Source organism: Taudactylus pleione, unplaced genomic scaffold (genome assembly GCF_031769625.1).
Source record: "Taudactylus pleione unplaced genomic scaffold, aTauple2 ptg000051l, whole genome shotgun sequence".
NCBI classification, from domain to species: Eukaryota; Metazoa; Chordata; class Amphibia; order Anura; family Myobatrachidae; genus Taudactylus; species Taudactylus pleione.
This window is the reverse complement of record NW_028284453.1, coordinates 3909469-3923070: the sequence shown is the minus strand read 5'-3', so window position 1 is coordinate 3923070 and position 13602 is coordinate 3909469. Positions and strand designations below refer to the sequence as shown.

Here is a 13602-nt window from a genome sequence, read left to right as displayed (position 1 = left end):
ACTACTGACCGCTGTTGACAGTTTACCCCTGGCTCTAATCCCTCCTCCTTCTGGTCCGTTCCGCATTCCCCCTGGCTCCGTCACTCCTCCCTTTCGGTCCGTTCCGCCTTCCCCCTGGCTCTGACCCTCCTCCTTCTGGTCTGTTCCGCATTCCCCCTGGCTCTGTCCCTCCTCCTTCTGGTCTGTTCCGCCTTCCCCCTGGCTCTGTCCCTCCTCCTTCTAGTCCGTTCCGCATTCCCCCTGGCTCCGTCTCTCCTCCCTTCTGCTGCATCCCACCTCTCCCTGCCAGCCAGATCTCTGACCTGATATCACCTGTCAGGATCACTGCCATCCGTGGCCAGGTGACTGGAGAGGAGAATAGAATGGACATAAGTGATGTCTATACTGTGTGGCTGGTGGGAGGCAGCGAGACCACGGGAGAGATGCATGCATGGTGTTTGTAGTGATCCCAATGTCAGTTGGTGCATTGGGTTCGGGGGTTGTAGTGCATGCACAGTGGGGGTGGACTTGGTTGAGTGTGCCCAGAAAAGGAGGGGTGCCTGTCCAGGGGGCATACCACAGTGGAAGGAAAGGTAGGCTGTAGCCGATACATGGGGGATGGGGTGTAAGTGTGTCTGGCACACATGCACAGTGAAGGGTGAGTGTACCCAGTAGTGGGTGGTGATGGTAAGTGAGAAATAAGTGTGCCCAGTAGGAGTAGGAAGTAAGTGTGCCCAGTAGGAGTGAGAAATAAGTGTGCCCAGTAGGAGTAGGAAGTAAGTGTGCCCAGTAGTGGGGGGTGATGGTAAGTGTGCCCAGTAGTGGGTGGTGATGGTAAGTGTGCCCAGTAGTGGAGGGTGATGGTAAGTGTGCCCAGTAGGAGTGAGAAATAAGGGTGCCCAGTAGGAGTGGTAAGTAAGTGTGCCCAGTAGTGGGGGGTGATGGTAAGTGTGCCCAGTAGGAGTGGGAAGTAAGTGTGCCCAGTAGTGGGGGGTGATGGTAAGTGTGCCCAGTAGGATTGAGAAGTAAGTGTGCCCAGTAGGTGGGGGTGGGGTTAAGTTTGCTCAGTAAAGGGTGGTTAAGTGTGTTCTATGTGATGGCGGCATAGCGAGTGCTTGCTCCGGGCGCTGTGAATAAATGCTACACCTCTGTAAGTCGCAATGCGATGCAACTAGAACACACTAGCAGATTGCTGATTAATTTGATATGTGACACTTATATATCTGTGTGCGACAGATATACACAATGGAAGAAAGCGGCCGCTGCATCATTGCCCTTCGTATACAGATTCATAGACTTAAGCTGGCCACACACTAGAACAACTTACATCCAACCAGCCAACTTGTTGATTGGTTGAAATGAAAATCTGGTAAGGAATGGGAGTAAATGATGATCAGCAATTTACTCCTAAATGCCAGAAAACAGATGAAAATAGTCGGTCAGACAAGTTTGTAAAATGTTTGATCTAAACTATTTGTTCATACAACAGTTTTGGTCCATTTTTCAGCAAGTTGCTGATTGTATTCCTTACCAGATTTTCATTCCAACCAATCTACTAGTTGGCTGGTTGGACAGATAATCTTTAGATGTGTGGCCAGCTTTAAGCTGGCCACACACTAGAACAACTTACTTCCAACCAGCCAACTTGTTGATTGGTTGGAATGAAAATCTGGTAAGGAATGGGAGTAAATGATGATCAGAAATTTACTCCTAAATGCCAGAAAACAGATGAAAATGGTCGTCAGACAAGTTTGTTAAATGTTTGATTTAAACTATTTGTTTATACAACAGTTTTGGTCCATTTTTCAACGTCTGGGAGCAAGTTGCTGATTGTATTCCTTACCAGAGTTTCATTCCAACCAATCTACTAGTTGGCTGGTTGGACAGATAATCTTTAGATGTGTGGCCAGCTTAAGGCCCTGATTCAGGTTGGATCGCAACCGCGATCACGGCTTTGATTATGCAAGCAGTCACGCTGCGAAGGTATACCAATTCACTGTGATCGCTATGCCATCACAGCACAACATAAGCACTCCCACCTTACCTTACACACATCTGTATTACTTAGCAAGACTGCAAAACCATCGGTAACATCGAGTACCATCGGAGCATCACGCACACTTGCACAAGGTCAGACCTCAGAACTTGGTAACCTTTTGGTACACAGTGAGAGCTCAGGCTGCGTATGCCATAGCAGTGGATAATTTATGCACGCCCCTGGAACGGCATTCAAACGCACTTACACGCCTGCATTTCGTCAACCACCCCCCATCACCTCCCACAAATGGTACTTCCTGCCACTCTGTGACGGGTCTGTGTAGTCACTGCCATCGCAGTCCCGATCGCAGTGACTGGTTAGCGCATATGCACTGTGATGCATGCGCAGAACGCCACAATCGGCCGATGGCGTGCGTAATGACAGCTGCGATTGAACCTGAACCAGGCCCTTAGTCGCACACAGATACATAAGTGTCACATGTCAAAGTAATCAGCGCAGTCTCCTGGTGTGTCCTCGTCACATCACATCGCAACTTAGATGCATTTTCTGCAAAAAAAGACACAAAAAAGACGCCAACAGAGTCTCACGGGACCTGGCGCGCTGAGAGGGTCTATTTGGCGCAACTGCAGCAAAGATGTACGAGGACACATCTGTATGTTACAGAAACCAAGAAAGAAAACAATTACTACTCCCCGGTGTTATTATTAGAGAACTGAAATGAAAATGAACAAAAATCTAACTTTTGAAAATAGGACATATTCTTGAATTTACTTGTTTTTATTTATTTTGATATTTTTGTTCCTATAACAAGAACACTCCTTTCATCTGAGGGTTAAATAATGTTTCATTTTAGGTTTTCAAACAAATCATAGCAGCACTGTGTAATTGTCAATGTCCCTGAGAAAGGCAATAAGCTCTATTGTATTACATTATTTTTTAATGGGATGCGGCCTCCAAACACATATTTATAATTTACTGGATATGCTGACCTTCGCATAAAGCATTATTATTGCATTTTACGGAGAGAACACTAGCTACTGCAAAATGGTAGCTTGAGCCGTCATCAGTTAACTAACATTTTGGAAGACAAAGGGCTCCATCCTATCAGGTGCGAAAAGGGCAAGTTGCTATAGCCACGGCGTGGAAATGCCGCAATTGTACCGCAACGTGTCACCCTTCACTGCCCGATTGCCCCTCACTCGCGGGCTGATCTTGCCACTATGGGGCTACGAACAAAAAGCTGCAAATTCGGAGGTAACATAAGTGCATTATATAGCTACGCTTACTCGTGCCGCAAGCCTATCCGCAGCTAATATGAGTGGAAAAGTGTTCATTAGGGGAAAATAGATAACTATCTAATTAAGGGCTCTATGTACTAAAGTGGACCAACCAAACAGCTCCTAACTGTCACTTTACAGGCTGTGTTTGAAATATGACAGGAGCCGATTGGTTGGTACGTTATCTCTGTCCAGTTTATCTCTTTCCAAGGCTTAGTACATAGGCCCTGATTCAGAGCCGCTCGTAAGCGACAGTACGCTCGTTCCGAGCGATGTTCGCACTTCTGCACATGCGTACGGTTTATAATACGCATGCGCGAACCAGTCAGTGCGGCCGAAAATCGTTTGTTCGCTATATAGCGAATGCCTGCTACTTTGAGTGACAGAATGAGGCGTTTGTGGGTGGTAACAGGGGAAGGTGCTTGAAAACGGGGAGTGGAGATCAGAACGCAGGCGTGCTTAAAGGTCAAAACGGGCGTTTTATGGGTGTGCATAATTAATACAGCAGCGTCACTGACCACGTCACTGGGTTATTTTATAGTCAGAACTGCTCGCAAATTTGTGGTAGGAAAAACCAACCACAAGAATAGCGAGCAGTTCATACGCTGGTCGATGTACTCGATTAATCTAATAAATAGCGGACATGACGTAGGATGCGAGCGGCCAGGGGGCGTAGTTATCCAAAAAACGACCGCAAGTTTTGTTCGCTCGTTCGGACATAGAGGTGTGAACAGACCGCAAAGAGCGAACGGTTCATTTGAATAGCCACCCCTATTTTCCTGAACGACCGTCCGCAACTAGCGTCCGGCTCTGAATCAGGCCCATAGACTCCATAGTGTGGAGCAATCATCACATCCTAACTTTATGAGCTAGATGATCGAGTGCGTGAGTAAACCTATTTCTTTAATCTCTACAAGATTAGTGGTGATTGTACAGTACACACACTGATACAGTTCCCAGACATAGCCGTCACTTACCGAATCATGGCATCTGCGCTCCATGTAAGAAAGAAAAGGAACGTGGCCGTTTGAATCTTCATCGTGTTCTCACAGTGACAGAATGTGTCTTAGGGTCAGGACAGGAGATGAAGTGTGAATGCTGCTTAGTAAGACCCGTCTGCTCAGCTAACTTCCTCTTAAGTGGGTTACACGATTAACTTTTTACATTTTGTCAAGAGCTTTCTGTGGTTCTTTTTTCTTTCTTTCACAATCCAGTGGGGCAGGAAGCTTCTAATGCGATTTGCTGTGCGTGTGTCTCAGATATGGCCCCTGTCAGTTGCCAATCTGTGGTCCAGGCTGTTCGACGATAATTGGTGAGAACATGACACATGACTAATTATGAGGCTAATCTGCTGATGGACAGATTCAATGATCTGAATAGGGTAAAGGGAAGTGGGTCATTTTCAGTTAACTGTTACGAGGACGCTGAGACTGGTGCCCAAAACTTTTTGCATAAAAATGTATAGAAATAGCACAAGTATTTACCAAGTCAAAGTGACATTCTTGTGTACTTGTGGAGTTCAAGCAGGGCTGACCAATTGTGTATTTCTCAAATGCTTTTTTTTGTGCTACTATGTGTCATTTTATGTCTGACGCTGAGTTGTGGGTGTGCGTTTGTTTAGCATATGGCGCAAATATGTGCTGAGCATGCGGACAAAACAAACATATGCCTGTATGCAGTATTGGTGGCATATGACACTTGTGCCTGCTTACACATAGGGCATATATATTAATTATCAGGAATTGGTCCCGATAATTGTAGTTTCTTATGGTATACAATCGGGAAGCCGGCTGCTGGAATCCCGGCAGCCGGCTTCCCGACTGCTTTATACCGCCGTGGGATAAATGACCGGCGTCTATATTTAGACGCCTGTCATTTCCCTGATGCCGGGAGACCGGCGCCCGGCATCCCGTTCGAGCGGATGCCGGGCGTCGCGAGCGGACAGACGCGCGGGGGGGTGGAGGATTAGGTTTAGGGCACCCGGGGGGGTGACTTAGGGCTAGGCACCCCCCCTGGGAGGGTTAGGCTAGGGGGAGGGAGGGTTAGGCACCCCCCCGGGAGGGTTAGGCTAGGGGGAGGAAGGGTTAGGGTTAGTCACCCTCGGGGGGACTTAGGTTTAGGCAGCGGGGAAGGGGGGGTTAGGGTTAGGCACTTAGAGGGGGGATTAGGGTTAGGCACAGGGGGGGAGGTTAGGGTTAGGCACCCCTAAGGAGGGTTAGGGGGGTTAGGTTAGATTAGTACATACTTACCTTACCACGATCGGGATTTCCAGTGCTGTCGGGCTTCTGCTGCCGGGCTCTGCTGTTTTGCCGGGGTGCCGCTACCGGGATTCGAACTCCCGGCCATGCGGCAGCCGGGATATCATACCGATTCTGTTTCTTATAGTCGCTTATTGCAGCAATTACAACTTAGCCAAATCGGAACGACAAATCGGGCATATCGCGCAGTGTGTATGCCCAATTTGCGCGTACCCGCGGTAGCATGCGATATCGTGCGATTGGCTGTGCTGCACAATCATACGATATCGCATGTGAGCCTGTACAAGTAAATAAAGGACGGAACAGTGATTGTTCTGTCTTTCATTACATCTTTCAAGTGTGTACCGGCAATCATGTGATGTGCAGGGTGAAGACAAATCACCCTGAACATCGGCACGATTGCCAGTCATTTAGGTGTGTACCCAGCCTTAGGTATTGCCCAAATGTGTGAAAAACACATCCAGGGACAAGGGCTCTGACAATGGGCTCCAATTTGTAAAAGTAAAGTGATCACCATTCACTATCAGTAGCAAGTGTGGCACCTGATCCCAGCTACCTGCTAAATTCGTATGAGGAAGCTAATCTTACCACCAGCAGGGTTATTACATATGTACTATGCAGATGCTCAGAAAAATGTCAGGACCATTTTCTAGGTCGACTCAGCGAATTTGTATGCAAATGGACAGGCCCCAGCATCTTAGGTGCGACGGATATTCTGAAACAGAATGGGGTTGCTCGGAGGTTAGATGTGCGACCAATGTTTTCGCTTTTGTAGTTTGAGGTACAGGGGGAAGGAGAGGGAGTAGGTAGTGTGAAGTGCAGGGGGAGTGGGAAGTAGGTATTGAAAGGTGCAGAGGGTTCAAGAGGGAAGCAGGTAATGTGAGATGCAGATGGTGGGAGAAGGAATTAGGTAGGATGCAGAGGGTTGGAGATGGAAGAAGTAGTGTGAGATGCAGAGGGTGGGAGAGGGAAGCAGATCGTGTGAGGTGCAGGGGGTGGGAGAGGGAAGCAGGTAGTGTGAGGTGCAGGGGGTGGGAGAGGGAAACAGGAAGTGTGAGGTGCAGGGGGTGGGAGAGGGAAGCAGGTAGTGTGAGGTACAAGGGGTGGGAGAGGGAAGCAGGTAGTGTGAGGTGCAGAGGGTGGGAGAGTGAAGCAGGTAGTGTGAAGTGTAAGGGGTGGGAGAGGAAAGCAGGTAGTGTGAGGTGCAGGCGGTGGGAGAGGGAAGCAAGTAATGTGAGGTGCATGGGATGGGAGAGGGAAGCAGGTAGTGTGAGGTGCAGAGGGTGGGAGAGGGAAGCAGATAGTGTGAGGTGCAGGAGGTGGGAGACGGAAGCAGGTAGTGTGAGGTGCAGGCGGTGGGAGAGGGAAGCAGGTAGTGTGAGGTGCAGGCGGTGGGAGAGGGAAGCAGGTAGTCTGAGGTGCAGGAGGTGGGAGAGAGAAGCAGGTAGTGTGAGGTGCAGGCGGTGGGAGAGGGAAGCAGGTAGTGTGAGGTGCAGAGGGTGGGAGAGGGAAGCAGGTAGTGTGAGGTGCAGGCGGTGGGAGAGGGAAGCAGGTAGTGTGAGGAGCAGAGGGTGGGAGAGTGAAGCAGGGAGTGTGAGGTGCAGAGGGTGGGAGAGGGAAGCAGGTAGTGTGAGGTGCAGGAGGTGGGAGAGTGAAGCAGGTAGTGTGAGGTGCAGAGGGTGGGAGAGGGAAGCAGGTAGTGTGAGGTGCAGAGGGTGGGAGAGGGAAGCAGGTAGTGTGAGGTGCAGGCAGTGGGAGAGGGAAGCAAGTAATGTGAGGTGCAGGGGATGGGAGAGGGAAGCAGGTAGTGTGAGGTGCAGGAGGTGGGAGAGTGAAGCAGGTAGTGTGAGGTGCAGAGGGTGGGAGAGGGAAGCAAGTAATGTGAGGTGCAGGGGGTGGGAGAGGGAAGCAGGAAGTGTGAGGTGCAGGAGGTGGGAGAGGGAAGGAGGTAGTGTGAGGTACAAGGGGTGGGAGAGGGAAGCAGGTAGTGTGAGGTGCAGAGGGTGGGAGAGGGAAGCAGATAGTGTAAGGTGCAGGAGGTGGGAGAGGGAAGCAGGTAGTGTGAGGTGCAGGCGGTGGGAGAGGGAAGCAGGTAGTGTGAGGTGCAGAGGGTGGGAGAGGGAAGCAGGTAGTGTGAGGTGCAGGAGGTGGGAGAGAGAAGCAGGTAGTATGAGGTGCAGAGGGTGGGAGAGGGAAGCAGGTAGTGTGAGGTGCAGGAGGTGGGAGAGTGAAGCAGGTAGTGTGAGGTGCAGAGGGTGGGAGAGGGAAGCAGGTAGTGTGAGGTGCAGGCGGTGGGAGAGGGAAGCAAGTAATGTGAGGTGCATGGGATGGGAGAGAGAAGCAAGTAATGTGAGGTGCAGGAGGTGGGAGAGTGAAGCAGGTAGTGTGAGGTGCAGGAGGTGGGAGAGTGAAGCAGGTAGTGTGAGGTGCAGAGGGTGGGAGAGGGAAGCAGGTAGTGTGAGGTGCAGGCGGTGGGAGAGGGAAGCAGGTAGTGTGAGGTGCAGGCGGTGGGAGAGGGAAGCAGGGAGTGTGAGGTGCAGAGGGTGGGAGAGGGAAGCAGGTAGTGTGAGGTGCAGGAGGTGGGAGAGTGAAGCAGGTAGTGTGAGGTGCAGAGGGTGGGAGAGGGAAGCAGGTAGTGTGAGGTGCAGAGGGTGGGAGAGGGAAGCAGGTAGTGTGAGGTGCAGGCAGTGGGAGAGGGAAGCAAGTAATGTGAGGTGCAGGGGATGGGAAAGGGAAGCAGGTAGTGTGAGGTGCAGGAGGTGGGAGAGTGAAGCAGGTAGTGTGAGGTGTAGAGAGTTGGAGAGGGAAGCAGATCATGTGAGGTGCAGGGGGTGGGAGAGGGAAGCAAGTAATGTGAGGTGCAGGGGGTGGGAGAGGGAAGCAGGAAGTGTGAGGTGCAGGAGGTGGGAGAGGGAAGCAAGTAATGTGAGGTGCAGGGGGTGGGAGAGGGAAGGAGGTAGTGTGAGGTACAAGGGGTGGGAGAGGGAAGCAGGTAGTGTGAGGTGCAGAGGGTGGGAGAGGGAAGCAGATAGTGTGAGGTGCAGGAGGTGGGAGAGGGAAGCAGGTAGTGTGAGGTGCAGGCGGTGGGAGAGGGAAGCAGGTAGTGTGAGGTGCAGAGGGTGGGAGAGGGAAGCAGGTAGTGTGAGGTGCAGGAGGTGGGAGAGAGAAGCAGGTAGTATGAGGTGCAGAGGGTGGGAGAGGGAAGCAGGTAGTGTGAGGTGCAGAGGGTGGGAGAGGGAAGCAGGTAGTGTGAGGTGCAGAGGGTGGGAGAGGGAAGCAGGTAGTGTGAGGTGCAGGAGGTGGGAGAGTGAAGCAGGTAGTGTGAGGTGCAGAGGGTGGGAGAGGGAAGCAGGTAGTGTGAGGTGCAGGCGGTGGGAGAGGGAAGCAGGTAGTGTGAGGTGCAGAGGGTGGGAGAGGGAAGCAGGTAGTGTGAGGTGCAGGCGGTGGGAGAGGGAAGCAGGTAGTGTGAGGTACAGAGGGTGGGAGAGGGAAGCAGGTAGTGTGAAGTGTAGGGGGTGGGAGAGTGAAGCAGGTAATGTGAGGTGCAGGGGGTGGGAGAGGGAAGCAGGTAGTGTGAGGTGCAGAGGGTGGGAGAGGGAAGCAGGTAGTGTGAGGTGTAGGGGGTGGGAGAGTGAAGCAGGTAATGTGAGGTGCAGGGGTTGGGAGAGGGAAGCAGGTAGTGTGAGGTGCAGAGGGTGGGAGAGGGAAGCAGGTAGTGTGAGGTATAGGGGGTGGGAGAGTGAAGCAGGTAATGTGAGGTGCAGGGGGTGGGAGAGGGAAGCAGGTAGTGTGAGGTGCAGAGGGTGGGAGAGGGAAGCAGGTAGTGTGAAGTGTAAGGGGTGGGAGAGTGAAGCAGGTAATGTGAGGTGCAGGGGGTGGGAGAGGGAAGGAGGTAGTGTGAGGTGCAGAGGGTGGGAGAGAGAAGCAGGTAGTGTGAGGTGCAGAGGGTGGGAGAGGGAAGCAGGTAGTGTGAGGTGCAGGGGGTGGGAGAGGGAAGCAGGTAGTGTGAGGTGCAGAGGATGGGAGAGGGAAGCAGGTAGTGTGAGGTGCAGAGGGTGGGAGAGGGAAGCAGGTAGTGTGAGGTGCAGGGGGTGGGAGAGGGAAGCATGTTAGTGTGATGTGCGGGGGGTGGGAGAGGGAAGCAGGTAGTGTGAGGAGCAGAGGGTGGGAGATGGAAGCAGGTAGTGTGAGGTATAGGGGGTGGGAGAGTGAAGCAGGTAATGTGAGGTGCAGGGGGTGGGAGAGGGAAGCAGGTAGTGTGAGGTGCAGAGGGTGGGAGAGGGAAGCAGGTAGTGTGAAGTGTAAGGGGTGGGAGAGTGAAGCAGGTAATGTGAGGTGCAGGGGGTGGGAGAGGGAAGGAGGTAGTGTGAGGTGCAGAGGGTGGGAGAGAGAAGCAGGTAGTGTGAGGTGCAGAGGGTGGGAGAGGGAAGCAGGTAGTGTGAGGTGCAGGGGGTGGGAGAGGGAAGCAGGTAGTGTGAGGTGCAGAGGATGGGAGAGGGAAGCAGGTAGTGTGAGGTGCAGAGGGTGGGAGAGGGAAGCAGGTAGTGTGAGGTGCAGGGGGTGGGAGAGGGAAGCATGTTAGTGTGATGTGCGGGGGGTGGGAGAGGGAAGCAGGTAGTGTGAGGAGCAGAGGGTGGGAGATGGAAGCAGGTAGTGTGAGGTGCAGGGGGTGGGAGAGGAAAGCAGATAGTGTAGGGTGCAGAGGGTGGGAGAGGGAAGCAGGTAGTGTGAGGTGCAGGGGGTGGGAGAGGAAAGCAGATAGTGTAGGGTGCAGGGGGTGGGAGAGAGAAGCAGGTAGTGTGAGGTGCAGGGGGTGGGAGAGGGAAGCAGGTAGTGTGAGGTGCAGGAGGTGGGAGAGGGAAGCAGGTATTGTTAGATGCAGAGGGTGGGAGAGGGAAGCAGGTAATGTGAGGTGCAGGGGGTGGGAGAGGGAAGCAGATAGTGTAGGGTGCAGGGGGTGGGAGAGGGAAGCAGGTAGTGTGAGGTGCAGGGGTTGGGAGAGGGAAGCAGGTAGTGTGAGGTGCAGGGGGTGGGAGAGGGAAGCAGGTATTGTGAGGTGCAGGGGGTGGGAGAGGAAAGCAGGTAATGTGAGATGCAGAGGGTGGGAGAGGGAAGCAGGTATTGTGAGGTACAGAGGGTGGAACCCCGTTAATTAACATAATGAATAGACCCTATAATCTGTAACAAAATGACAGTTATAACATCTCTGTCTAAATTTAGGGCATTGGGTTGTATTGCACAGTTAAGCATCCAAGAGATTTCCAAAAGATTACATGGTCGGAAATTGTTTCTATCCCCATGACAATAATGTAATTTGGATATGATGATTAAATATCTAGCAACAGGGAATGTGGTGGAATGTTATAGCCATGCACCAAAAGTCTGCATTCTTAGGTCCCACACTACCTGCTTCCCTCTCTCACCCCCTGCACCTCACGCTACCTGCTTCCCTCTCCCACCCCCTGCACCTCACACTACCTGCTTCCCTCTCCCACCCCCTGCACCTCACACTACCTGCTTCCCTCTCCCACCCCCTGTACCTCACACTACCTGCTTCTCTCTCCCACCCCCTGCACCTCACAATACCTGCTTCCATCTCCCACCCCCTGCACCTATCTGCTTCCCTGCTTCAATAAAATGAAATGCACAGTATTTAAATTTAATAAACAGACCTGTTTCCACCAATATGCCCAGACATTTAGCCTCCACAATTAAAGGTATATTTACTAAAGTGCAGGTTTTTAGTAACCAATCAGATTCTACTTAACATTTATCTAGCTCCTTCTAGAAGATAATAGCGAAAATCTGATTGGTTGCTATGGGCAACATCTCCACTTCTAAAAACCCTCACTTTAGTAAATATACCCCTTAGAGAGCCTACATTGCCTTAAGAGACCTTATAATATATTAATAGTCCCACCAACCCCATATTACATTGATAGCCCGAACATATAATAAAGAGAGACCACATGACACTAATGCCCCCACATTTGAAAATGAAAAAAGCAACCTTATACCATTAAAACCCCAAAACACGCCTGACCTCACAAACCATTAATATTTCCCCACAAATATTAATAACTCCCACGTAACAATAATACCACTCCTCATATAACATTAGTACTCTTCCAACACCAGCCCCCAAAAACATAATATATCCCTCCACGGGGGCTTCTACAAAACATTAATACAATACATATTCATACCTGTCCCTCCTTCAGCTTTTGAAAAGTTGGGAGGTATGCATATTCACATCATATGGACACCCCTCCCAGGACACTTACTGATTATTAAAAGCTATGGGAGGCAAACTGCTTTGACTGTCTTCCATGTGCTCTAGTCATGTGTGCAGATCAGAGACAGGGATTGAGAGGGCATGAGAGACATTGAAGAGGACAGACTGAGGTATAGGCAGTGCCAGATTACCAAATAGGCAGTATATGCACCGGCCTATGGGCCCTGCTGTGCCTATTAGGGGCCCCATGACAACGGATCAAAATAATATTGGTTTGATCTTGAAAGAAAATTACAATCGAGCGTTCTTAAATAGTTTCCCAAAACATAGAAAAAATGACAACTCAAAGAAATGAAAACTTTACATTAAAGCCTCTATAGAGAATACTTTATTAATGTAATGTACCCATAAACAACTTAAAGTACATAAATCATACACATCAGATTCACATTAAAGTTTGACTGTTAAAAGCTCAGCTGTCAGTTTGTAAAAAAAATTTGGTGCAACCTACGTACGGTTTATTAAAATTGTTGGTTGGTAAAATGAAAAATGTATTAGGAGATAATTTGCAGGGGGGGACCTGTGATTTCAACTACCTAGGGACCTCCACAGGGTTTCATCCGGCACTGGGTATAGGGACAGATTGACAAAGCGGAGGGAGAAACAGGGTGCTAATCCTGTCTTCTGCCAGTAATCTAAGGCCACAAATGGCTCCTGCACCCCCCTCTTCCCCACTACACCCCCAGATTTGGAATCCACAGACAGAGTAAATGCCTCAGTGTTATTAAAAAAAAAAGTTGGCAGCAGACAGTAACAGGCGACGGCGGGCTCTAGGACCCTGAGCAATGCTGAAAGATTCAATAACCAAGATATAAAAACCTATAACATAATAGTTGAACTGTTCTATCTTTAAAGAAAAAAGCTATTAGTGGCAATTACAAAAAACATTGTCTGTGGGTGCTGCGACTCGCAGGTCAGTCTGTTTCATTTTTTGATAACGTTTCATTTTCACAGTCGGTTTTTGAAATGAATCTGTTTAGTTCAGTCTTTTGTTCTCTCTATTCACTTGATCAGACAGCCAATTAATAATTGTGCTGATAGTTTCAGCAGAAAAGCTAGTGCAGTGATCTCATTGCACAAGCTGCAATTCCAAATGACTAATCTGCCTTTCTAGTTTTATTACAATGTAAAGGACATGGGAGATGGAGATCAGACACTGTTTAAGTTGCTGCACATAGTGGAAGCGGACAATTTGTGTGCTGAGCCAATATCAACAAGACAACATATCAATTTAATGGGAACTAATGACATCACTTCTCAGCCATACTGATGTCACTAGTTCCTATTGAATAGATGAATATTGAGTCATCTCACAAGATGTCTGACTCCAGTGTTTGTACATATTATTGCTTACTGTGCCTCCCAACATTGGAGGTACATTTTAAAATTTAGGGGGGATGATGTAGCAAGCAGTGAAAAGAATGGAGATGGGGACAAGTGGAGATGTTGCCAGGGCCGTCCCGAGCCTAATATTTTTGGTAAGCGAAGATACATTTTGGCGCCCCCTGGCGGACTTTGCACGCGCCGAAGTTGGGTGCACTCGACAAAGGAAAAGGGTGTGGTCTCATGGAAAAAGCCATAATCATGGGCGTCGCCCCATAATTCCAATCATGCTGGGTACATGCCCAGTGCTCTTGGAGCTGCTGGGCATGCCCAGCAGCTCCATTCTCCAGTCAATAGATGCCGCATGCATGCGCATGGCATCTATTCACCATTCCCCCCCGCCTGATCTGTGACACTTTGGGCCTGATTCAGGCCCGCTCGTGAGCGCACAGCGCTCGCAAGCGGGTCGAT

General features: G+C 50.3%; 1 protein-coding gene across 1 annotated transcript in view; it reads right to left on the bottom strand.

Annotated features, from left to right (window-relative positions):
- Positions 1–4508, bottom strand: part of LOC148535468 (cathepsin D-like) — a 38795-nt gene extending 34287 nt beyond the window's left edge. The window contains exon 1 of the mRNA XM_088462572.1: positions 4233–4508. Coding sequence (XP_088318698.1) covers positions 4233–4294 — 62 coding nt within the window. The 5' untranslated portion in view covers positions 4295–4508. The remainder of the gene's footprint in view (positions 1–4232) is intronic.
- Positions 4509–13602: the final 9094 nt, after the last annotated feature.